Below are 27,987 nucleotides of genomic sequence, written 5' to 3'. Positions count from 1 at the left end.
TTTAAAAACTATCTTCACTGATTTTGTATAAAATTCAGTAGACTTTTATTTATTTTTCCATTACACTATATTTGTTATTATTAAATATACAGTAGAAGTCCGTTATAACAATAATTCATAACGGTGAAAAATTTACTTGCTATAGTGGATTGTCGTTATATCCGATTTTTGTAAAAGTCGGGAAATCCCCCCATACACATAAAATCCTTATGAAATGGCAATAAGTTTGTTCAAAATTTGAGTTTTCGCGGATAATATCCACACTGTGGCTTACTTGTTTGTTGCTTTTTGAAATCCGATACAACATGAAAATGTGTGTTTAATTTCATTCTGAAAAAATATATATTACCGTATTTCTCCAAATCCAAGACGACCTGCACTTTTTCCTTAAAAAATTATCAGGCTTAAAAAGTGCTTTGTAAAATCATATGAATGTCTTTCTTATACAGTACGCATTTTTAGACTGTAGACGCCGAACATTGGCTTTAGTTATGCCGTAATATTTTGCAGCTGTACAATTATGCTTTAATTCAGCGGGTTTAATAAGCATTAACTTAAAATTGTCATCATAATATCAAAGGGAACTCGTTGAAAATTTGACGGCAATACACATTCCATGCATATCTAAAATACGACGATCCATCAGGAAAATATTCTTGCTTACTAGAAAACTGTTACTTTCACGCAGCGTCAGATATAACTAGCTGCCGCTACACGCACATCTTGCTTGCCAGATTCGGCCAACTTCAGCGGCTTAGTGATGTATAGGTCTTAATCGCGGACGTTGAAAGTCAATGAACGAGTTTATTGTGCTGAGGTTTGACAATTCAGCCCATGCATTTTTGTGCACATACCTCACAATTTCATCGTCGACTTCTTTAAAGCGTCCTTGTTGCGGGCCACTGAATGCATTTTTTTGTGCAGTACGCATTTTTAAGCTATCTTTGGCTTCACGGTAACGCCAAATATTGGCTTTAGTTAGGTCTATGCCGTATTTTTTTGCAGCTGCACAATTATTATACATTTTCGGGTGTTTAATAGCCAATAACTTAAAATTGGCATCATAACATCGACGAAAACCCGTTGAAAATTTGCCGGCTATACCTGTTCCACGTATCTTTACATCACGACGATCTATAAAAAAAAATATTCCTGCTGTCTATAAAACTTCATTTTACTAAGCGTCAGGTACAGCAGACGCATTATAACTCTGATACTGAGTAGCCGTGGCCTTTCTAAGAATTCGAAGGCTCGCATGTTTTGATGCCATTCTGCAGATTTGAGAAACTTTTTTGTAGAGGATAATAGAATGTCATTCTCTCCTCACTATTTCCCGAGATCCAGTGACGTTACACATAGGCACTGTGATGTAGGCGATGAAGAGATGGTCGTTTATTGTCAACGAGTTTTGTGTGCGGGTTGAGAGGAAACAGCGTGGTTACTATGGTAGTTGCCAGTAGTGTTCATTATTATCAGGCCGCGAATACAAAAAGACCCTTGATTTTTCACATGAGATTCTGAGAAAAAAACATCGTCTTGGATTTGGAGAAATACGGTATCACTCCAGAGGCTTCTGTGGCAAACATTTCAGTTTTCTTTTTCAAATGGCATCACCTAACCTAATCGTATAAGTATTATGAAATCCTATTTGAAACGCATGTAGAGAAATGATAACCTACTCACTAAAAATTGACATGGGAATAGTTTTCCGAAATTTAACAAGACGCGAGAAAATATAAACTATCCTCTGAAATCAGTGATGTATCCTGCCATATCTTGAGCTGTATCACTTTCTTACTTAATTTCAGTATACGGTATACCATTAAAATTAAGAGATCGTTTACTTCAGCCTTTATTTTTAACGGGTTAACTACTGCTTCGGCCACGTTATTTACGCATTTATTATGAAAACATGTTATCCTTTTCCATTTCAAATTTTCTTTTGAGAACGGCAGTCGATGGGTATTAATAATAGACTCCAATATCGCCTACGAATGTTGACGAGAGACCTCGCAAATCCACATAGCACAAAAACTACACCGTACCAAAGATGATCGATCGCATTTTGTGGCAAACGTTTCAGTTTTGTTATTCAAATAATGTCACATATCCTAACTTATCTGTACTATATGTCTGATGAAAACATACTTCAAGCGGAAGTAGAGAAATTATAACCTTCTCGCTATAAATTTACATAATAGCCTTTCCGTAATTTAATGGGCGCAAGAAAATATAAACTAACCTCACAATCAGTGACTCACTCTGCCATATCTTGAGGTGTAGGCCTATTTCATTCTTACTTAACTGCGGTATTTAGCATTAAAATTATTTATTATCGTTTATTCAGCATTTATCTTTAACGAGTTAACAACGGTTATTGGACACGTTATTTGTGCATTTATTACGAAAACATTTTCTCTTTCATTTTCCTCACGGAAGAGCAGTCGACGGGTATTACCAATGTACTCCGACATTGCCTTCGAATGTCGACGAGAGAGCTCGCTGGTGTTCGTAGCGAGAAAATAATACAGTACTGAAGATGATCGATCGCATGCATTATAATGACTGGGTGCATAAATATCGACAACAGAAAAATCGAGCGTGCATAATCGTTCGTAATAATGGACACGTCAGTGATAGGGTTCTCACTGTAACCGAAGGATAATACACAGTTAAATGTAGGAATTTTGAAGGGACGGACAAAAGTTATTGTTCTAACGGGGTTCTCGTTATATGCCATACTCACTATAGTGGACTTCTACTGTATTTTGTCCTTTGGTCAACCTCTAAATTGAAGTGTTACTATGCAAGAAATCTATTTTTTGTTACTGCTTAGTCTTGTGTTTCATTGACAACGGCATGTCAGTAACGTGATGATCTTAAATGCATGACGCATTGCCATCTCAGCTTGGGGATGCAGTTGAGCTTCTAGTGGCCTTCACGACAATGCGTGGGAAAGCAAAGGATGAATCGCAGACCTGGCATGCAAACAAGCTGATGCAGGAACACACATGCACATCGTCTAATAGTTCATCAGGCTGGCTACAAATTTGATGTCAGATTTGCAGTTTAGGAAAATAAATCTATGATTAAAGTTAATTACTGTACACTCGCCTTTTGTCATGATGTTATGCAAGTGAGCTGATCAGAACAAGTCATCCTTTGAGCATGTTCCCTAGTAACATTTTAAGTTTTGACTATTATCTCACCATTTAGTACAGTTATTAGTGTTTTGAAGGCACATAGTAACTTGTTTCAGGTAATTGGACTGATAACATCGGGCTAGATATTATAAAATTAAAACTAAAATTTTCGCAGCACGTGATGTGAAAAGCAATATTATCACCGTGTGCTCCCAGCCTGATGTCGACATACGTTTAGCGGAATATTACAAAGGATATTCCACCAATCAACGCTATAGAAATATATTATCAAAGTTTAACCCTGGAGTGGTCGCATGGGTTTTGTCAATATGAACGGTCGCACCCGGGTCTCTCAGACCCATTTTTTCTCAGTGTTTTACTATTAGATTTTTATACTTTATTTCCAATTACAGTATTGTAGGACATTGCTTAGTTTAATTTAGTTTACGTGACTACAATATTTAACTATTCTGTTTCTTAACAAAAAGTGTATTTTTATAATTACACTGAAAAACTGTTTTCCGTTAACTTGTGAAAGGTAAAACATGGTAAGAGTAAAATGTAATTAATTTCTTTTTTTTCCCCTGCATTTACATGCACTAAGCAACACTTTCATCTATTTTCTACACAGTCTTAATAAAACATATTTTTGAGAATTTCACACTTGAACTATTGGTACAAAAATATGGATTTTTTAGGTATGTGTGAATTATGTGTCATAATTCATAAAATAAACATCAAATTAGTTTTAGAAACACATCCAAGTACAGGGAATCATCACTTTAATCAATTTCTATGCACATTCTGCAGCCTAGTTGTCCATGTTCTCTGCAAATGAAATTTTGGGACTTGGGGCAGATGAAGGATGTCTTCCTGTCTTTGTTGTTTTCCTGGGAACTTCTGTGGCAGGTGCTTGCACAGGGTAGTTATTCCCAGAATTAGCTTTATCCATTGTTACACAGAAGAAAAAGTGTACTAAACTAACAAGGCAAAGTTTGACAACAAAGACTAATGTTAACAGTAGCACCGGATCTGCGAGACCCTGAACAGCCTGTACGCTCAAAGTTTCCAAGGCAACTGAGAGCGGGCTAATGTGTTCGGTTGAAGGTCGGGAGCCAAGAAGCTACCAGGGAGGCGGAAGCATCCGGTGCATTCCAACAACAGGAACACCAGTAAATATGTCCGTCTGGGTCTCGTAGACCCATCACGACCACACCCGGGTTAATAATCGAGTAGCAGTTTCAGTTCACTTGGAACCATCTTCAGCTCAAAATTGCATGAATTAAGAACATTTAGACAAATACACATTACAAATAAATGTACATAATATGATTAAAATATTATGTGTTTCACTAAAATCGTGTTCATCTATATATATAAAATAACTTGTCCTGACTGACTGACTGACTGACTGATTCATCATCGCCGAGCCAAAACTACTGGATATAAAGACACGAAATTTTGGGTATATATTCATATTAAGATGTAGGTGCTCGCTAAGAGAGGATTTTTGGATATTCCGTCGCTAAGGGGGTGAAAAGGGGGCTGAAATTTTAAAATGAGTGTATCTATATCTCAAAACTTCAAAAGTTTACAGATGTAAAAATTGGTATTTAGAATCTTCTTTAAAAGTAAGGAAATACTTTTTTTTTTTTTTTTTTTCAGAAAATCCCAATAGGAGGGGTGAAAAAGGGGTTGAATGCCTTTAATCAGGATATCGGTACTTATATCTCAGAAACTGAAGATATTACAGTCTTGAAAATTGGTACTTTTGATCTCTTTTAAAAATAAAGGAAAACATATTTTTTTGTTTTTGGAAAATCCAATTAATGGGAGGGTGAAAAGGGGGTGAATTTTTAAAATGAGTGCATCTATATCTCGAAACTTTTAAAGTTTACAGATGTAAAAATTTGTATCTAGAATCTTCATTAAAAATAAAGAAACACGTATTTTTTTGTTTTCGGAAAATCCAAATAGGAAGGGTGGAAAAGGGCGAAAAATGGGTTGAATGCCTTTAATGAGGCTACTTATATTTCAGAACCTGAAGATATTACAGACCTGAAAATTGGTATTTGGGATCTACTTTAAAAATAAAGAAACACGTATTTTCTTTGTTTTTGGAAAATCCAATTAATGGCGGTTAAACAGGAGTGACAAATTGGGGTGAATTTTTTGAAAGACTATATCTACAGAATATCTGAGAAACGTAAAATGTTACAGACGTAATTTGGAATCTCCTGTAAATGTAAAGAAACATAGGTGATTTGTTTTTGGAAACTCCACGTAAGGGGAACTAAAAATGGGTGAAATTTTAAAATATATGCAGTATATCTCAAAAAACTTAACACGTTAGAGAAGTGAAAAATGGTATTTTTTATCTCTATTAAAAATGAAGAAACATGAATTTTTAGTTTTCGGAAATACCACTTGGGTGGAGGGGGGGTGGGGTAAAAGTGACTGAAAATGGTGTTGAATTCTTTTAATTAGGCTAATGATATCTCAAAAATGAAGATGTTATAGATGTGAAATTTGATATTTGGAATCTGCTTTAAAAGTAAAGAAACATGTATTCTCGGAAAATCCAATGAAGTGGGGGGTGGGGGTGAAAGAATTGAAAAATTAATTGACTTAATTGTATGAGAATACGTACATCTAATAAAAACTAAATTTGTTACAGACGTGGAAATTTGAATCTCCTTTAAAAACAAAGAAAAACGCGTTGTGAGGGGGAAACCATCTTGGGGGGCGGGAGTGAAAATGAGTTGAATTCCTTTCATGAGGACACATACATCAAAAACTGAAGAAGTTAGAGTCGTGATAATTGGTATTTAGAAGATCCTTTACTGTTAAAGAAAGAAGTATATTTTGCCGGAAAATTCACTTGGCGGGGGGGGAGTGTGAAAGGAAGTGAAAAAAAAGTTAATTATTTTTATGGGGATACTTATATCTCAAAACTGAAGGTAATAGACGTGAACATTGGTGTTTGGAATCTCCTTTAAAAATAAAGAAACACGCCTTCTTTTAATTTATCCTTACAAACAAGTAAGTGATAACTATTATCTGCACACTTTTTAGCGATAGATATACACCCTAGTACTGAATCGCTCGACTTCGGTTATCTTCGAGATTCCTATTGGCAACCTTTGAAACACAAACTAAGAATCGCTTATGCATCGCTGTGCGACATCTGGCGTACACTTTACGTACTAGTACTGTTTTTATTTACACAGCAAAGCCAAACTATAGAATTCACTCTAGGAATAAGGTTCGCATCGAGAAATGTTATATCATGTTATATAATGTGTGTGTGTGACACAGTTGTTGGCTTAAGATAAGAAAGGTTTAGAAAATTCCTATCGATCAATCATATTATCGATTCAATTCAGATTTCATTTCCATTGAGTTGGCAGTACTAACGGAACCAGGAGAACTCCCTCCTTACTCCTCAAACGCGTACACACATCTATCGCTAAAAGGTGCACAGATAATATATGTAGGCCTATTTACCCACCACTGTTGATATGATGTACACGATTTCAACTGTCATTGAGACTGTCACCAATCAGCCTTGTGATCCCAAAAGCAGTGGATTCAACATTAATCTGTCATTTTAGATTATTGACTTTTAAGCCCCTCTCGGCCCCCCGTCTCAATGTAGGCTGGACATGGACTTAAATGGTATCCAAAGCATCACGATTCATCTCAGCAGCACCTAAACAATGCATTTGACATTAATATCTGTTATTTTACCTTATTTTAACATGTCATCCCCTCCCATTCCCCACCCCGAGCTGTGGTTGGGAGGTTTCATCTCCATAGTGTTCTTTTTCTAGATGGTCACCAAGTCATATGTGTACCAAGTTTCATTGAGAGCTATTCTGGAACATACCCACATACTTCCATATTCTTGGTTATTTTTTACATTCTTTTTCACCCCTTCTCAACCTCCATACTGATTGTGGTTGAAGTACGACTTAACCATCCTGAGTGTCATAGTTCAACTGAGTTACCTCGTAAACAATGTATTCGACATTAATATCAGTCATTTTCGTTTATTTTTATATTTCACCCCCTTCTCTAGGAGTACTAGGTTTTTTTTAACCCAACAGTATTCTTTTCAGAATTTTTTATGAGGGTTATGTTGTAATGAACACACATACATCCATAATTCCCATTTTTCGGACATTTTCTTTTCCATCCCTTCTTATCTTCATGCTGATGGGTGCTGAACATGGACTTCAACGATATCCAAGAGTGCCTTTATTCGCCTCAGTGACCCTGAAAACTATGGACTGTATATTAATATTTGTAGTCTATTATTTTTATATTTCACCCGTCTTTCCGTGTTTTTTAACATTCATCCCCGCACCTAGGGGTGCTAGGGGTCTCTTACCCCCAAGGTATTATTTTCAGATGGGAAGTCGTACCTGTATCAATTTTGATTGAGACCTATGCTGGGACATACACTCATACGTCCGTTATCTCGGTCATTTTAGAAATTTTGTTTTTCACTTTTTCTCACCCCCTATAGAAAAAGAGGCTGAACATGGACTTCAAAATCTGGGAGTGTCACCATTCATCTCAGCAACCCCGAAAAGGATGGATTCGATACTATTTTCGATTATTTTCCATGTCACCCCCTCCCACCCCCACCCCTAGGTGTGCTAGTTTTGTCATACCTCCACTCAGTTTGTCTCCTGATAGTAAGTCATAAGTGTACCAAGTTTGATTCAAATCACTCCAGTAGTCCTGAAAACTATGAATTCAACACTATTATTATTCGTTTTCATTCATGTTTGGATTTCATCCCTTACCCATAAGTTTGTAGGGTTGTCTTGCCACCGCAGCATTTTTCACAGATAGTAAGCAATATCTCCACCAAATTTAGTTGACAGCTATGCTGGAAAATACACACCTACATCCATAATCTCGGTCATTTTGGTCATTTTATTTTTTTCCCCCTTTCTCACCCCTATGCCAAAGGGGACTGACTTGGGCCCAAAAATATTCTGGAGTGTCACTGTTCATCTCAGTGATCCCTTAAACAGATTCAACACTATTTCAGATTATTTTTATATCTCACTCCCCTCCACAAACGGGGCTGAACTTGGACTTATAAATAAATCGGAGTGTTACTCTTCATCTCAGTGACCCCGAAAACTATGGATTCAATGATTATTTTTATATCTCACTCCTCAAGGGATAAAAAATTCAGTGTGTCACTATTCATCTCAGCGACCCCGAAAACTATGGATTCGAAACTATTTTCGATTATTTTTATATCTCCCTCTCACCCGCCACCACAAAGGGGCTGAACGTGGATTTATAAAAAATCTGGAGTGCCAATATTCATCTCGGTGACCCCGACAATTATGGATTCGACTCTACTTTAAATTATTTTTATATCTCCTCCTTACCCCTCCCCCCCCCCCCCCCCACCACCACCACCACCACAAAGGGGGCTGCACTTCAACTTATAAAAATCTGGAGTGTCACTATTCATCTCAGTGACCCCAAAAAGTACGGATTTGACACTATTTTTTATTATTTTTATATCTCACTCGCCCCCACCCCATAGAGGCCTGAACTTTGACTTTATAAATTCCAGGGTGTCACTATTCACCTCAGCAACCTTCGAAAACTATGGATTCGACACTATTTTTGATTATTTTTATATCTACTCCTCCTCGCCCCCCCACCACAAAGGGGGCTGAACTTGGACTTATAAAAAATCTGGAGTGTCACTATCCATTTTAGCCACCCCAAAAACTAGGGATTCGACACTATTTTTGATTATTTCAATACCTCAACCCCCTCCTTGCCCCACGCCCCATGTTGTGCCTGTCGTGTCTTACCGCCGCGCGGTTTGTCTCCTGATACTAAGTCAAGAGTGTATGAAGTTCGGTTGAAATCGCTCCAATGGTTTAAGAGGAGATGTGGTACAAACATGCATATATATATAACGCTATAGCGAGTACGGCATATAACGAGAACTCTATTATAGCGACGACTTTATCTGTCCCTTCTAAATTCCTATATTAAACTGTATATCATCCTTCGGTTACAGCGAGAACCCTGTCAGTGACGCATCCGTTATTACGAGCGATAAAGCGCGCGCGATTTTTCCATTACCGATATTTATGCACCCCAGCGATGGTATTGCATGCGATCGGTTACCTTCGGCATCATTTCCTCACTATGTGCACTAGCGATTTCTCTCATCGACATTCGAAGGCGATGTCGGAGTCGATTAGTAATACCCATCGACAGCTGTTCCGTAAAGAAAATTCGAAATGAAAGAGAACATATTTTCGTAATAAATGCGTAAATAACGTGTCCGATAACGGTTGTTAACTCGTTAAAAATTAGGGCTGACTAAACGACCGCTTACATTTGAGGCCAAATACTGCAATTAAGTAAGAATGGGATACTCCTCGAGATATGGCAGAGTGCTTAATTGATTTCAGAGGTTAGTTTATATTTTGTCGCGTCTGGTTAAATTACGGAAAGGCTATTATGAAAATTTATAGCGAGAAAGTTATCATTTCTTTACTGGCGCTTGAAGTGTGTTTTCATCATACGTATAGCACGGTTAAGTTAGGATACGTGACGCTGTTTAAATAAGAAAACTGAAACGTTTGCAACAAAATGCGATCGATCATCTTCGGTACAGTATAGTTTTCTCACTTTGTGCATTTGCGAGCTCTCTCGACATTCAAAGGTGATGTTGGAGTTGATTAATAATACCCATAGACTGCTGTTCTCTAAAGAAAATTCGAAATGAAAGAGGTTAACACGTTTTTGTAATAAATGCGTAAATAATGTGGCCGATAGCAGCTGTTAACTCGTTAAAAGTAATGACTGAAGTAAACGATATCTTAATTTTAATGTTATTACGGAAATTAAGTAAGAATGTGATACACCTCAGGATATGGCAGAGTACATCACTGATTTCAGAGGATATTTCATATCTCTCGCGTCTAGTTACGGCTATTTCCATGTACATTTTTCGCTAGGAGGTTATTTCTCTACATGCGTTTCAAATATGTTTTCATGATACATATACGGTTAGGTAAGGTGACGCTGTTTGAAGAAGAAAGCTGAGGTGTTTGCTACAGATATCCAAGACTTTCTTCCTCAGAATCTCATGTGAAAACTCAAAGGTTGTTGCATTCGCGGTCTAACAGTAAGTTAATGGATACCACTGACAACTACCGCGGTATCCATGCCGCTTCTTTTCACACGCGCACAGAACACGTCGACAATAAACGACCGCCTCTTTACTATACTTCGCTAGCCGCGACAACCGGTTGTACAGTGCCTGAGTGTTTCTCAAATCTGCAGAATGGCATCAAAACATGCGACCCTTCGAATTCTTAGAAAAGTCATGGCTACTCAGTGGCAGAGTTATAATGCGTCTATTGTACTCGACGCATAGTAAAATTAATGTTTATAGACAGCAGGAATATTTTCGTGATGAATAGTCGTATTGTAAAGATACGTGAAAAAGGTATTGCCGGCAAATTTTCAACAGGTTCTAGTCGATATTATGCTGCCAATTTTAAGTTAATGATTATTAAACACTCAGAAATGTAGAATAATTGTGCAGCCGCAAGAAAATACGGCATAGGCCTAACTAAAGCCAATATTTGATGTTAGTGTGAATACAAAGCGCTAAAAAAATGTGTACTGTACAAAAAATGCATTCAGTGGTCCGTAACAAGGACGCTTTAAAGAAGTCGAAGATGAAATTGTGAGGTGTGTGCATGAAAAACGCAAGGGTGAAATGGCCATACCGTGGCGATATAAACTCGTTCGTGACTTTCAACGTTCGCAATTACGCCTATATATCGCTAGCCGCTGAATTTGGCCGAACCCGGCAAGCGAGACATGCATGTAGCGGTAGCTGGTTATATCTGACGCTGCGTAAAAATAACAGTTTTATAGACTGCAAGAATAATTTACTGATGGATCATTGTATTGTAGAGACGCATAGAATTGGTATTGCCGGAAAATTTTCAGCTGGTTTTCTTCGGTATTATGATGCCAATATTAAGTTAATGGTCCTTAAACCCGCGGAAATGAAGAATAATTGTGCACCCGCTAAAAAAAAAAAAGATGCGGCGTGACGAAAGTCGATGCTCGCCTTCTAAAAATGCGTAGGCCTACTGTACAACAAGGCATTCATATGATTTTACAAAGTTCTTTTTGAGCCTGATTTAAATTTCTTGAAGGAAAAAGTGGGGTTCATCTTGGATTCGGAGAAATACGGTACTATATTTTTTTCAGAATGAAATTTAACATACTTTCACGTATCGGATTACGAAAAATAACAAACAAGTAAGCCGTAGTGTGGATATCATCTGCCGAAATGCAAGTTTTGAACAAACTGATTGCCGTTTCATACCGATTTTAATGTGCATGGGGGGTTTTCCGACTTTAATACAAAAATCGGATATAACAACAATCCGTTATAGCGAGTAAAGTTTTCGTCATCATGAATTCTCGCTATAACGGACTTCTACTGTATTTATATATACAGTATATAGATTATTTAGGTATCGAATCACCTTTGCTCGTTGGGAATACCCACTTTCTCTTCATTAGGAGTGGGTGATCATTCGTGTCATTCCAATGTTGATATTCTACATCTGTTACACAGCTACATTCTCCAAACACTTACAGACCTGTCAAAGTTGGTCCTATGATGTAAAATTATATCTTGATCATGGCATGTTGGATTGCTATTTCCAAATAATAGGCACGGTCATGAACCTCTTAGCAAGAAAGATACTCTATAAAACATGGCAGCATGTTCCCATCCTCCTATATACAGCATTTCTTACCAGACTATCATAATATAGCGTAAGCTGCTGTCGCCTAGCGGCAATCTGTCCAAGTCGATCCAATCGTAGTGCGGCTTTGCAATTAAATTAATTACATAAAATTACTCATCATAAAAGTAACTACCCATCCGGTTTCATTCAAACCACCTTCTAAACCCTCCCAGAATTAATTAAAACAAATTATGAAATTTTCAGCAAAATAAGTCCAGTAGTTTTTAAGTCCATTCGAGACATACAAACTTTCATTTTTATATATATAGATTAGCACCCAAAACTGAGAAATCTAATCCTCAGAGTCATTAAAGTAAGTTTTATCGGTTGAATTAATTTTGGATTGAGTCCAGAATTCTGTACGATTTTTAAAATTGAAGGTCTATCATGCCTCCTTCAAGTCAACACATGTCACTACTATAGGCTTGTTTTGTTTTCTGTAGTATGCCATTATTAATTTTACAGTGATAATCTCATCAGCACAACTTCTCCATGGTCTAAAGCCTCCCTGGTATTCTCCTAACTCTTGTTCTAGTTTATCTTTAATCCTTCCATATAAGATCTTGAGAAAAATCATTTAAGTGCTGTCCAAGATAGATAATCCTCTGTAATTATCTGGGTTACTCTTATCTCCTTTTTTTTGTGCAGAGGGTGTATTAAGACTGTTGTCCAATGTTCCGGAAATTGTTCAGAATCCACAAATTTTTGTTAAAGCCATATGTAAGAAAATATGAACCTGTTACTTGAATATATCCACATCTCTACAAACACTTTTTCTAATTCTTGCAATGTTGGAAGGTCTATATTATTAAATTTGGTTTTTATTGGGGTATTTGTATTAATTTGTAACCATTCCTTAGGTCCTTCACAAGTCAAAAGTTTACTGAATGCTTTTCCCATAATCTCAGCATTTTCACTCTTACTGCGTGCCATTTTACCATCTTCATCTTTCATCATTAATGTAGGAGGAGCAATTGAGGAGCTAGATGCAATAACAGCGTAAGTAGTGTTTTCAGATTTCCTGGTCCATTCACTACAACCCAGTCCAGGTCTTAGTTCGCTAGGATGCCGCTAGAGGTCAGGAGCTCACTAAAACTGGTACCATGTGCTACGCTGTTATTGCATGATGCATGCTTCACGAGTGCCACGTTCAGTTACCACCAGTTCTCTGGCTGGAGAAGATGTCAGCGAGTGGAAGAGAAGGTTTTGTGGCGTCACATTTAATAAAAGACTGGGTATCAGCACTTTGACCTATGTTTCTAAGAATGCCCTCTGCTAAAAGCAACAGATTCATGATACAGAAGTTTGTGTGACTATTACCATAATGGTGTTGTGTCAGAGTCATAGTCCTACACTCCTATGTCCCATTTACCTTCTTAAAGAGGAATGATAGCTTTCTCAGTTTTAATGATTTAAGGCTACATGATGTAAAAAAGTGTGGTGTAAAAGCGCACAAAAGGATTAATGTTATTTCACTAATGAAATACTTAAAAACTGAAAATGTTGAGTGGTATGTGAAAGTCATGTCTGTATTAATGATTCCCTGGAGTCTGCTAATGCAGCATGTGAAGATGAATCATCCTGATTTTGATCAATGATGCATTTGAGTATTTCAAACAAGTAAGACACACAATGTCTAAATCCCAATTATATACTTTGTGATCTGTTTTTTGTTCCTTTTCTTTTAGGTTTAGAGAACCATTTTGTAAATGAAAATAGGAATAAAAGTTGTTCACAAAGGAATGTTACTAATTTTATAACATTTCAAATATCTATTGTGGAAGGGGGGGGGGGGGGGGAATTACCGTAGCCTAATACCATAGTTGGAGAGAGCACGTTAACAAAATTCTCTCGATCCTTTACTCAAAAAGAACGAAAAAGGTGAATATTAAATAAAGAATAAACTTAATGATTTTACCTTTCTTAGTTGACAATTTTTTTTTTTTTTAGGAATTTGTTCTTAACTTTAGTAAGTTTAGACATTTTGGAGAACTGAGATGGGATAAACTGTCACTTTTGTTCCTCTATAGTGGGCGAGCAAGCTTTCCTAACTCCCTTATCAATACTGGTGTATGGCAAAATATAATATTCCTGCTCTTCATGCAATAACAGCGTATAAAATGAAATTTTAAATAACTCTGTCTTTCTTATTAGCTAACAGATCAATAAAATTCTTTGGGAAATACATTTCGTGGCTCTTTTAAATGTTCTTAAGTGAAATTCAGATTGATTCCTATTATTACTTTTAACTCAGAACATTTATAAACTTCAAGCTTCTGTTTCTCAAAATAACGTAAGTCTACTTACGCTGTTATTGCATCCAACTCCTCAATTTCTGTAGTTGTTTTCCAAAAATGTTATTATAGTCTCCAGAATTTGTGTTATGATAATTAACTTGTATAGAATTTCTTATCTTCTTCTTCTTCTTTTCCTACCGCTTTTCCCACACCTGTGGGGTCGCGGGTGCGAACTGTGTCGCACATGTGGATTTGGCCCTGTTTTACGGCCGGATGCCCTTCCTGACGCCAACCCTCTATGGAGGGATGTAAGCACTATTGCGTGTTTCTGTGGTGGTTGGTAGTGTAGTATGTTGTCTGAATATGATGAGGAGAGTGTTGGGACGGACATATACACCCAATCCCCGAGCCAGAAGAATTAATCAGAAGCGATTAAAATCCCCGACCCGGCCGGGAATCGAACCCGGGACCCTCTGAACCGAAGGCCAGTACACTGACCATTCAGCCAACGAGTCGGACTGTATAGAATTTCTTATATCCTTACAAAATTCTGTCTTAGTTCTTCTAATAATTGGTGAGAACTACTTCCTGATATTTTTTAGGTTGATAGCATTCTCTTCTGTTTTATGGATTTGGAACTTTAACCATGCCTGATATCTCTCCTTATGAATTTTGTCACATTGTGTTGTACACCTGGCATGTTTATTAAGAGAGTTCTATGGAGCTAAATTTTCAGCTTGTTTTCTGAGAACTGGAATAGCTTCTTCAAGTTCATCTGTCAACCTTATTGTTTGCGTGACTTCCTTACGTTTGTCATTTCTTATTAACTGGTGTGGATCGTATTTCTTGTTTACTTTATTAGTTTTTATATTAACAATAATAATATTATTTTGCAAAATCATTTATATTTTTTTATTTTAATTAAAAATAACGTGTGTTTCATTGCTTGGAATTGGTCACATGTGTTTCAATACAATCACCCTACTCAGTATTTAAAATTCAATTTATGAAGTGCTGTGAACTGCTAAGTTTCAGTATGACAGGGCCTGCTCCAAAAGCGGAAATATAGGTCCGTTGATCATGGGGGTGCTGTGGAGTTTATTTCTGGTTAGTTGCTTAAGTTGTGGGTTATTTCAAAGCAAGTTGAAGTATGTATGTAAACTAGGACAGTATTACTATAAAGGCGGATCAAATATAAACGGAAATTTGAATGTAACACTGCTGGAAGGCAGATCAAATATAAACGGAAATTTGAATGTAACACTGCTGTTGGTAATAATTCTGAGGCAGGGCTTTGCCAGGATCTTGGTGGGAGTGTGTGGAGAAGGGGTTTGCGCGTAGGAATGACAGTGGAGAGCTGGGCTCCTTCAGTACACCATAAGTGAACAAAAGGTACACACATCTGTTGTGCAATGCATCATTATCAAATTTCTCGCGAAAGAGGCCACCAAACCTTTCGAAATTTTGAGACGGTTCCGCGCACTTTTTGGAGAAGGAACACTTTCGCAGACTGGAGTGTATGAGTGGGCTAAAGTATTTGTGGCAGGAAGAATAGCTGTGGAAAATGGACCTCATAAAAAGAGACCGCAGACAAGCATCCTTGCAGACAACATTGTTGCTATTCGTGACATTATTGGTGAAGATCGACAGGAAAAAAAATGTGCGAATTGTTTTAGCTGTAGAAGTAATTTACGGAAGTGTTTAAACCATCGACCGAGATGATCTCCATTTCGGAATATTGTCTGCCAGGTGGGTTCCTCATCTCCTCAACCAAGAACAAAAAACTTTATGCCAGGAAGTTTTTCACAGACTCCTGCATCAAGGAGAGGATTTCTTGCATCGTATTGTGACTTGTGATGAAACTTGGGTGCATCATGACACCTCAGAGTCAAAGCAAGCTAGCATGGAGTGACAGCAAAGAGGCAAAGCAGGTTTGGTCAAGGCCAAAACACGCCCATATGCTGGCAGGGTTTTTGTAACGGTTTTCTGGGATTCTGCAGGCATTTTGCGGGTGGATAATCTTGACGAACAAAGAATACTTAATTCAGCCTATTACTGTCGCCTTTTGGATGAAGCAAAAGCTGCGTATCTCAACAAGCTACAACAGCAATCGATCCAAACAGTAATTCTTCTCCATGACAATGCAAGGCCGCATACTGCCGCTTTAACGCGGGAAAAACTGGAGGAAATTCACTGGACACCTCTGGAACACCCTCCGCACAGTCCATATTTATTGCCCTGCGACTACCATTCGTTTGGGCCGGTCAAACAAGACCTACACCTCAGAGTCAAAGCAAGCTAGCATGGAGTGGCGGCAAAGCAGGTTTGGTCAAGGCCAAAACGCCCATTTGCTGGAAAGGTGTTTGTAACCGTTTTCTGGTTCTCTGCAGGCATTTTGCGGGTGGATTTTCTTGACGAACAGAGGACACTTAATGCAGCCTATTACTGTCACCTTTTAGATAAAGGGAAAGCTGCGCATCTCAACAAGCTACGGTAGCAATCAATCGGAAATGTATTTGTTCTCCATAACAATGCAAGGCCGCATACTGCCGCTTTAACGTGGGGAAAACTGGAGGAAATACACTGGACACCTCTGGAACACCCTCCGCACAGTCCATATTTATTGCCCTGCAACTACCAGTTGTTTGGACCACTCAGATAAGACCTAGGAGGACAGCGGTTCGATGATGATGGAAGTATAGAAGAGTTCTTGCGCAACTGGCTCCACACACGTCCCTCTTCTTTCTATCTGGACGGCATCAAAAACTTACTAATCCGATGGAGAAAATGTATATCGAAGGCAGGACATTATCTAGAAAAGTGATCTCTGTGTGTTTCTTTTGGTTGATGCAATAAACTTTTTAAAAAATAATTCCTGATTATATTTGATCCGCCCGTGTAATTGAAACTAATTCACAGTGCAAACACAGATGGCAGTCTTCCTCTTTCCTGACTCTTGTGTTGTTTATTGGTATATGATAATGTGTTTCAATTATTTCAGTTTGAATGTCTGCAAAGAAATTGTGGATGGTGTGCGAATTTACTTCGATTTTACCCTTGGGGACTTGCTGCTTTATAATCAAGAACAAGACCAGTACCAGTCATTACGTAATCATCAACTTGTCAAGCAGGAAGCTCTTGAGTAAGTGCTTTGTTGTTGTTTACTGATCTGTTATTGTTGAACCTGTAGTTTCCTTTTAAAATGTTTGTTATATTTCTCTCAAATCATGTAAAGGTATTAGAAAAAGAAAATATCCTCATATATAGTTTCAGTGAAACAGAGGTGGTTTACATCTTGGCTAGCTGCTATTAGTCACTACCGAATTGTTCAGACGTAAAAAAATTTGTAAAAAATACAAACTTCCTCGTTCATGCACTTTCTGCCTGTAAAATGGTTTATATCTTCTCTCTCTCTCTCTCTCTCTCTCTCTCTCTCTCTCTCTCTCTCTCTCTCTTTTCTATTTGCTTTACATCGCACGGACACAGATAGGTCTTATGGCGATGATGGTACAGGAAAGGCCTAGGAGTGGGAAGGAAGCGGCCATGGCCTTAATTGAGATACAGCCCCAGCATTTGCCTGGGGTGAAAATGGGAAACCACATAAAACCATCTTCAGGGCTGCCGACAGTGGGGTTCGAACCCACTATCTCCCGGATACTAGCTCACAGCTGCGCGACCCTAACCGCATGGCCAGCTCGCCTGGTAAATGGTTTATATAATCCACTTGCTTGTGGCACATAAGTACTTGCTTTGTTGCAAATGTACTTTTAAATGTTGAGTGTAGTTGGTGTCTTCATGCTACTTCTCAAGATGTAAACTAATTTTCCTAGATGTTCAGTAATGTTTTTATGCCATCTCTACTCGAGTACCGTACACAGATAATCCCTGCCATTGAATTATCTCTGCACACTAAGTTTAGAATGGGAAATTTAAAAAAAGTTCTGTCTATAACTGTATAGCTTTATTAAATATCAATATTGAAGACAGTAAATACTGCACGTCTCGTCTGCATTATTAGTTTGTGAGATGAAGTCCAAATTTGTCTTGTACAAATTGATAACAAATATTGGAAATTTGAATATTTTTTTCACAACTGGCTAGGAGACATTGTGCAGTGCTTGTTTTCCTATGAAAACTCAAGTTTAAAATCATGCATGAGCCATCCATGGCTAGCTTTACAAATCACAGTTAATAAATCTCTTTCTCATGCTGTAGTATTCAACAAACACATTTCACTCGTTATCACTAATCTATCTTTTTGCAGTCACATATTCACATATCTTGTTTAACATTCATGGAAACTTTGCTTTCCTTTGGAAAAAATGCCTGGTGGTTACTGTTTGTTCAGGACAAGCTTTACTTTTCCTCCAGTCAATCATGAAACTCCTGTCTGCAGTGTACTTCCTCGTGCAGTGCAATTACTAGTTTACTCTGACACTTCAAGAATGTCTAGCTTTTCTTTAATCATGAACGCGACAGATTGGGTGCAAAAAATAACAGATTTCAGTATCAATGGAACTCTTTACGGACTTTGATACAAATAATAACCTGTACCCCAACTTTCTGCCCCTAAATTTTGAAAACCAAATGCAGGTATGTGTGTCCGGTACTTCCTTTATCACATGACTTAAATATGCTCATGTTCTTGTGACATCATCTAGAATTGTACCCAAGGAATTGCATTTGGGAGATAGTGGGGTTGAACTCCACCATTGGCAGCCTTCAAGATGGTTTTTCCAGACTCTTAATAAACTTGGCATCCACCTTTCTAAGAGTGTGTTTACTCAGAGACCATGTACCACATAGACCACTGTGCCAGCCCAAAATAACTTACGTTCAGCCAAAATATTGCATTTCCCTAAAATTTTCATGTCATTTTTTATGGACAGGGCAGTTAAAAAATTATTTCCCTGCAAAGCTGGAATATCCTTATTCTCATAAAATGGCCCTTAGTGTGCTGCAGCTAACTCTTCTTCTGTTCCTCCTCACCATTCCGCAGAACAGCTGTACGTATTTTTATTTTAGTGTATGCAATCTGCTAGGACAGAAATGTTATTTATTTTTGTTCATCTCGCAACGAGCTTACAAACATAGGTTCATCACCGCTTCTCTATTCAGTGCACAGACTGCAGAACCTCACTTATCGTATCACAAATTTTTGCTATTACCGCTTAGTATGATCATATTTTTCCTAGACCTGGAAATGTTACTGTATTTGTCACGGCTGATGAAAAGTGATTTCCAACTGGGGTAAGAGCAGTCATCACAGTTTCTGAACTTCAAAGGATAAGCTGCACTTTCAGGGAGCATGCCATTAGCCTCAGGAGTGTTCAGTTTTGCTTCCCGGTTAGCAGCGAGTTTGCTGAATAGCAGAGTGAGACTGTTTGTGCATGTATTTCACATTCCATTCAGAAGGTAGAAATGTGTTTTGTGGTGTAGTACAGTAAAGTGTAGCTAATATTTGTCGTGTGATACGGTAGCCTATGTCTGGATTAGAAATACCCTCATGTGAAATTGAGTAGCGTGGTGCATATTTGTCTTGTGATAATCTAGTTATGGACACGGAAAATGTGAAATTCCTTAATAACTTAATGAAGACAGAATTAAAATCTGTCAGAAAGTGGACTGTCATAAGCGCGCAGAGGTTGTGAATGTTTAAACTCGCACCTTCGATTTTCGACTTGATCACTTAAGTTGCAAGAAATTGGCTTCATTTCTCGAATCAAATCCTGTTTACAATGAATCAGAGACCTTTTATACCACATAGACCACGGTGCCAGCACAAAATTTACTGTTATTGACTCACTTCAGTTGGTCGAAGTTATATTCAAATGAAAATGGCGCCCAAAGTCATTCTTCACAGTTGCACATGGTTGAATGTAACCTCCAATTCATTCTCTAAGAGTGTGACCAGAAAATGTTTAATAACCTACTGCTCAGAAATAAAAGTGGGTTTTTTTTTTACAATTTGTTTTACGCCGTGCCGACACACATAGGTCTTATGGCTTCTACTAACACCTCTTTTAGAAAGAGTGTAATCCGCAATAATACTTGGATTTTTTTCTTGGCCCATGTGCAGGTTTTCATATTTGTTGTCTCGTGTTTATCATACCTTTCAGTGTACCGTTAGTCGTTATTTTATAATCCCCATCAGAAAGGATTTTCATATTCGTTCTCTCTTGTTTTTCACACCTTTTAATACTTCTCTCTCATCTTTAGGCCTATTGTTTTCACTGTACCCACGAATACACGACGTAAAATGCCCTCATGTCGGAAAAAATCGTACTTAGCATTTCCAAATCCCTGTTGGATACAGTAGTTTTTATTTGTATAGTCATTAGTACGTTTTCTCGCGTAACACATTATTTTTCCTGTCCCCTGCAAAAACATTTTAACGAGATTTCACTGTAAATAGATATATGAAAGTATATGCACGTTTAGAATATTGCAGACATTCATTTACAGATTAACTGCTGCTTAACAGTACTTCATATTGACAAACGGATTGCACCATGAGACACCTCATTTAGCGATCTACATAGTAGAGCCTATGACATTTTCTCCTATCTCCTCTATTTATGGGTTATATTGAGTTAGAAACGTTGAATAGGGCGAAACTTGGGTACAGTTTTCACACACTGCATTACGAGGTGAGTTCAAAAAAAGACCGAACTTTGTAAATTGCGCGCAAACCGCAACATTGAGCGAGTTGTGACTGTGGCGGCGCCTAGCGGCAACTTCTGACAACAGACCGCTGCTTTCCGCATTCCATTGCCTACATTATCAGTTGAGTTAGAGCCTCTGAAGTGATTGCGTGTGTCACATGTTCGTCGAATTCTATAATGAAACAGCTTGAGGAACAACGCATGTGCGTGAAGTTCTGCTTCAAAGTTGGAAAAACGTTTGTGGAAACACTGGAGATGAGACGTGGGTGTACGGTTACGATGTCGAAACCAAAAGGCAATCATCAGAGTGGGTGGGGAAAGGTTCTCCTCGACCGAAAAAAGCACGAATGAGTCGTTCAAACATCAAGGTGATGCTGATTGTGTTTTTTGATTGGAAAGGCATTGTCCATCACGAGTTTGTACCCCGAGGCCAGACATTGAACAAAGAACTGTACCAGAATGTTTTAACGCATTTGAGAGATGCTGTGCGCAGGAAGAGGCCTGAACTGTAGGAAAACAAATCCTGGATGTTGCACCATGACAATGCGCCAGCACATGCCTCTCTCTCGGTCCACAGTTTCTGGCAAAACACCAAATTCCTGTTGTGCCCCATCCGCCCTATTCTCCCGACTTGGCTCCAGCAGACTTTTTCTTATTCCCCAAATTGAAAACCACCTTGAAAGGACATCGTTTCCAAGACATTGAAGAGATCAAGGAGAATGCGACGAGGCAACCTCGCGCCATCAAAGAAAGTGCATTCCAGGAAGCATTCCAAAAGTGGAAGAAATGTTGGCAACACGCTGTTGGTAGTGCAGGGGACTATTTTGAAGGGGACAGTCTGTGAAATGATGTAAGCTACATAAAGTTTTTCTAGCCACAGTTCGGTCTTTTTTTGAACACACCTCGTACTTTCCGGTTACTTATGTGACGGAAACATAGAATTTGGTTTACATATGACCACTATGTGGCCCAATGTTCGTGCCTAATTTGATGATTTTATCTTTACTACAAATGTGTCAAATATACTTTAAGAGGCATAAAACTTACATACAGTTGAAAAATACAGCCAAGTCTAATGTATACGGGAGAGAGATAAGACAAAAAGTCGTAGGACCAAAATTATACATACATACATACATACATTATCATTATAGACTGTTATGCCTTGCAGCGTTCAGTCTGCAAACCTCTGTGAATTTACTAAATGTCACCACAATCCTCGATTTCCGACTACTGTTATGGCCTCATTTAGTTCCATACCTCTTATCTTTAAATCGTTAGAAACTGAGTCTAACCATCGTCGTCTTGGTCTACCTCTACTTTTCTTACCCTCCATAACAGAGTCCATTATTCTTCTAGGTAACCTATCCTCCTCCATTCGCCTCAAATGACCCCACCATCGAAGCCAGTTTAGGCGTACAGCTTCATCCATCAAGTTCATTCCTAAATTAGCCTTTATCACCTCATTCTGAGTACCCTCCTGCCATTGTTCCCACCTGTTTGTACCAGCAATTATTCTTGCTACTTTCATGTCTGTTACTTCTAACTTATGAATAAGATATCCTGAGTCCACCCAGCTTTCGCTTCCGTAAAGCAAAGTTGGTCTGAAAACAGACCTATGTAAAGATAGTTTCGTCTGGGCTGACTTCCTTCTTACAGAATACTGTTGATCGCAACTGTGAGCTCACTGCATTAGCTTTACGACACCTTGATTCAATCTCACTTACTATATTACCATCCTGGGAGAACACACACACAACCTAAATACTTGAAATTATCGACCTGTTCTAGCTTTGTATCACCAATCTGACAGTGAATTCTGTTGAATTTCTTACCTACTGACATCAGTTTAGTCTTTGAGAGGTTCATTTTCATACCATACTCATTGCACCTGTTTTCAAGTTCCAAGATATTAGACTGCAGCCTTTTGGCACAATCTACCATTAAGACCAAGTCGTCAGCATAGGCCAGACTGCTTACTACATTTCCACCTAACTGAATCCCTCCCTGCCATTTTATACCTTTCAGCAGATGATCAATGTAAACTACGAACAGCAAAGGTGAAAGATTACAGCCTTGTCTAACCCCTGTAAGTACCTTGATCCAAGAACTCATTCTACCATCAATTCTCACTGAAGCCCAATTGTCAACATAAATGCCTTTGATTGATTTTAATAATCTACCTTTAATTCCATAGTCCCCCAGTATAGCGAACATCTTTTCCCTCGGTACCCTGTCATATGCTTTCTCTAGATCTACGAAACATAAACACAACTGCCTATTCCTCTTGTAGCATTTTTCAATTACCTGGCGCATACTGAAAATCTGATCCTAACAGCCTCTCTGGGGTCTGAAACCACACTGGTTTTCATCCAACTTCCCCTCAACGACTGATCGCACCCTCCCTTCCAAGATGCCAGTGAATACTTTGCCTGGCATACTAATCAGTGAGATACCTCGATAGTTGTTGCAATCCTTCCTGTTCCCTTGCTTATAGATAGGTGCAGTTACTGCTTTTGTCTAATCTGAAGGTACCTTACCAACACACCATGCTAATTTTACTACTCTATGAAGCCATTTCATCCCTACCTTCCCACTATACTGCACCATTTCAGGTCTAATTTCATCTATTCCTGCTGCTTTATGACAATGGAGTTTTTTTTTACCATCCTTTCCACTTCCTCAAGCATAATTTCACCAACATAATTTTCCTCCTCCCCATGAGCTTGGCTGTTCACAACACCACCAGGATGATTTCCTTTTACATTGAGAAGATGTTCAAAATATTCCCTCCACTTCTTCAGTGATTCCCTGGGATCTATTATGAGTTCACCTGAATTACTCAAAACACTATTCATTTCCTTTTTCCCTCCCTTCCTAAGATTCTTTATTAGTGTCCAGGAAGGTTTCCCTGCTGCTTGACCTAGCCTTTCCAGGTTATTACCAAAATCTTCCCACAACTTTTTTTGGATTCAACAACTATTTGTTTCGCCCTGCTTCTTTCATCAACGTACAAATCTCTCTCTGCCTCGGCCCTTGTTCGGAGCCATTTCTGATAAGCCTTCTTTTTACGTTTACAAGCTGCTCTCACTTCGTCATTCCACTAAAATGTTCGCCTTTTCCCATCTTTGTTCCTAGGCATTCCCTTGCTGTTTCTACTACAGCATCCCCGTATCCCACCCATTCACTTTCTATATCCTGAACGTGCTTACGGTCTACTGTTCGAAACTTCTCACTAATCATATCCATGTACTTCTGTCTAATTTCTTCGTCCTGAAGATTTTCTACCCTCTGTGTCATCAAAAAATCCCCGGAAAACTCGTACATTCCTAACAGATTTCCTGAATTCGAAGTCGGTTAAGATATAGTCTATTATGGATCTGGTACCCCTAGCCTCCCATGTGTAGCGGTGAATAGCCTTATGCTTAAAGAATGTATTCGGATCTGCTAAACCCATACTAGCACAGAAATCCAGCAAACGCTTCCAATTCCCATTAGCTTCCATATCTTCCCCACATTTACCAATCACCCTTTCGTATTCTTCAGTTCTATTCTCAACTCTCGCATTGAAATCACCCATTAGCACTATTCTATCGTTGTTGTTGACCCTGACCACGATGTCACTCAATGCTTCATAAAACTTGTCAACTTCATCCTCATCTGCACCCTCACATGGTGAATACACTGAGACAATTCTCGTCCTAATTCCTCCAACTGACAAATCTACCCACATCATTCGCTCATTTACGTGCCTAACAGAAACTATGTTGCATGCAATGGTATTCCTGATAAAGAGCACTCTGCCCTTTCCTTTCTAACACCCATCAAGTACACTTTATAATCTCCTATCTCTTCCTCGTTATCTCCCCTTACCTGAATATCATTTACTCCTGGCACATCCAGATGCATCCTCTTTGCTGACTCAGCCAGTTCTACTTTCTTTCTTCCATAAGCCCCATTAATATTGATAGCTCCCCATCGAATTCCATTTCGTTCGCCAAGTTGTTTGTAAGGAGTCCCTCGCCTGTCAAATGGGAGTGGGACTCTGTTACTCCCATACTTCCGAGGCCTGCTTAAAATGTTCTGAGCTCGGTAAATTCATGAAGCAGGATGCTACCGTACTTGCACATAGTCCAAGTGATGATCTCTCCTCTAACGGGTTATGGACCACCAGTGAATTGTATAGTCCTAGCCACCTGAGCACAAGGAGGGCCGTGACTCAGAATATGTCCGAGATGCCCACTCCCATTCCATAGCAACTGCTATCCTGACTCTCGGGACCACTTACTAGGCCACTCAGCCGTTGCCCATGGTTAACGAACTAGGACGTGACTACAGTAACCCACACCATGATCCATCCAAAATTGTAAATCGCTCCAAATTGAACTAACATTTTGCCATCCGTTTTGTGATACAACTTACATGACTTACCCTTTAGCCACCAAATACCTTGAAATGAAGATCTGCACAGTCACTAAAATTGCCTCTATATTTCAGTATTTTTTGGGGGTAACAAGTGAAAAATTCAACATCTTGGAATTTTTCCGTCAGTTACAGGCTAAAAGCTATAATTTTGTCAAATTTTAATTTTTTATCTCATCTGGCAGATTGTGCCACCATCTTGATTTGGGGGAGGGGATAAAATTAGGACTTTCCTGAAACTTTTTTAAACCCACAAAACTGCTTTGGATAAATATATCTGACTGCATTCTTATGGTGAGCTCCAAATTTGTAATACCCCAGCGTGCCCTTCTCAGGGAATTTTTAGAATTTTTTATTTTCTGGGATCCTGAGGTCATCAACTTCTCTGGTACCAAGTTGTAAGTTTCTGAGATGCCTGGAAGTGCCTAGTTAATTCACATCTATTTTCATTTTTATGCCCTTATATATATATTGTAACAAGAAATGCACGTACTTTAGGCTTGAAGAGCACTAGACTTTACGTAGGGCGTGTACGGTACATTATTTTGAGTGGTACAGAGAGAGAGAGAGAGAGAGAGGTTTCAATTTAAATGAAGTTCAAAAAATTTTTAAAACTGTCTTGATTCATTGAGGAAATTCAAGTTTATATCACCTCAGTACAGAAGAATAATGGGGTGTGATCTTTCCCATGCTGTGGCTGGCGATGTCCTGCGTTGTTCCAGTACTCCTCTCGTACCATCATGGATTAGCTCTCGGCACCATGGAACCACGACTTCTCCAGCATTGGAAGCTCTAGAAGTTCTAGAAGGTCTAAAAATTGTGGAAGGTCTGGAAGTTCGTGGAGGTCTAGTAGTTCGGTACGTTGAGATCGCTCACTTGGAAGAATGGCAAGAACACACGTCCTTAAGCCCGTGGATGTGCTAATCTGAGGTGCATCTTCTGCACAGAAAATAAATAAATGAAATGATGAACTCAAGGACAGAATGTTTCTATAACAACAATAAACAGTTCACTCAGAAGAGTAGCTCTCACTCGGTAGAATGTTAATGAAATCGAACCCGCGACTTAAATTGGTCACTTGAAAACAGAGAAGTAAACTTTTATGTGGTCGAGTGTTAATGGAATCGAACATGCAATCAAATTGAAATTATGTAACACTTGGCACAAAATAGTCCGTTTAAGTTTTCAAAGAATAGAGTCCTATGACTCAGCGATTATTTACAATTATTTACACTGTTTATTTAACACTGAGGGCAGTCACTTTAATTTGTCAGAAAAGAAACTTTAATACTTTGCTCGTTAAGTTAGTCTCGTTCACACGCACTGTCATGAATAATAATGCTGGCAAATACTTTGATAATGGAAATTAATTCTGTTCACTAACAGTTCCAGGTTTATTCACACATAAAGTCTTTCCTAACATTCAAATTCATCTGAATAAACACAAATCCTAATGCACTGTTCTAAGTCTGTTATTTGCAGACTGTTTCGATCATTTGAAAAATATTCTTCACTTGAGAAAATGCAAGTCCAATGGCGCTGTCACGGAGTCTAAATTTATTAAGTGGAGAAATATTTCATTCACCTTAAAGCGTTTGACACCTAAGAAAATACAAGCCTTACTGCACTGTTCTGAATTTGCTAACAGCAGAAATATTTTAATATCTTGAAGGCATTTAACACTGATGAAAACACAAGTCTTACTGCACTGTTCTGAGTGTAAGTTTACTGGCTGTAGAAATAACTCAATCACTTTGAATCGTTCAACTGAAGAAAATACAAGTTCTAATGTGCTGTTCTAAGCTTAAGTTCACTCGCTGTAGAAACAAATCAATCGTCTTAAAGCATGAACAATGAAGAAAATACAAGTTCTACTGTGCCATTACGGAGTCTAAGTTCATTCACTATAGAAATAATTCCATCACTTCTCGTAATATCGCGGGCTATGACATCGCGATGCGGACCTCCACAAGCCAACTGTTGGGTGTCGACCGTGGGATTTGACTGTGTCCTGTTGAAAATGCACTCCTTTTTTATAGCATAATTGTGGCAATTGCAGCTATTTTATTCATTTAATATCTTCTTTAATTCTTGGCAAATTTTAACAAAACTTGGTGGCATTGAAGATATTAAAGAGGCGAATACATTGACGTTGTCATTATATTTTTATCATAATTCAAAAAAAAAGTTATTCATGATGGAAGATTTGTTATGTTCGATGGCTGATGTAAGATAGCCTTGGCGAGTCGAGGCAGGTTCCTACGTCATCCGCTCCACGTCACACACAGCATGCTTGCTGCTTGAACCACTCCGTTAGTGCGCGGCGCATGTTTTAAATTTAAAATACATGGACTTCATTACTGGATCAGCGTTCCTGGTACATCACATTTATATATACACACACACTGGCGGAAAAAAATATCCACACACTAATGCCTGGAAATGCCTCATTAATTCACATCTATTTTCATTTTTATGCCTTATACACACACACTGGCAGAAAAAAATATCCAAACACCATGAAATAAGGAATGTAGAGTACAGAAATTTTGGCAGTGTATTTGTCGAGTCAACATATTTAATTGATTAAAGGTACAAGACTACAGGTTAATATCCACGCGAGAAAGGCCATCGCAGTTGTGCCTTGCTGGTCCAATAATAACTGGTGTAATCACAGGCATGC

At 38.5% G+C, this 27,987-nt stretch overlaps 1 protein-coding gene across 1 annotated transcript in view; it reads left to right on the top strand.

Annotated features, from left to right (window-relative positions):
- Window positions 1–27,987, top strand: part of msl-3 (male-specific lethal 3) — a 222,170-nt gene that overhangs the window by 87,959 nt on the left and 106,224 nt on the right. Inside the window, exon 7 of the mRNA XM_067143009.2 lies at window positions 17,219–17,359. Within this exon, the coding sequence (XP_066999110.2) occupies window positions 17,219–17,359 (141 nt within the window). The remainder of the gene's footprint in view (window positions 1–17,218; window positions 17,360–27,987) is intronic.

The sequence above is a fragment of the Anabrus simplex genome, chromosome 3 (assembly GCF_040414725.1).
Source record: "Anabrus simplex isolate iqAnaSimp1 chromosome 3, ASM4041472v1, whole genome shotgun sequence".
In the NCBI taxonomy this organism is placed as follows: domain Eukaryota; kingdom Metazoa; phylum Arthropoda; class Insecta; order Orthoptera; family Tettigoniidae; genus Anabrus; species Anabrus simplex.
This window is presented reverse-complemented; position numbering and strand designations above follow the sequence as displayed.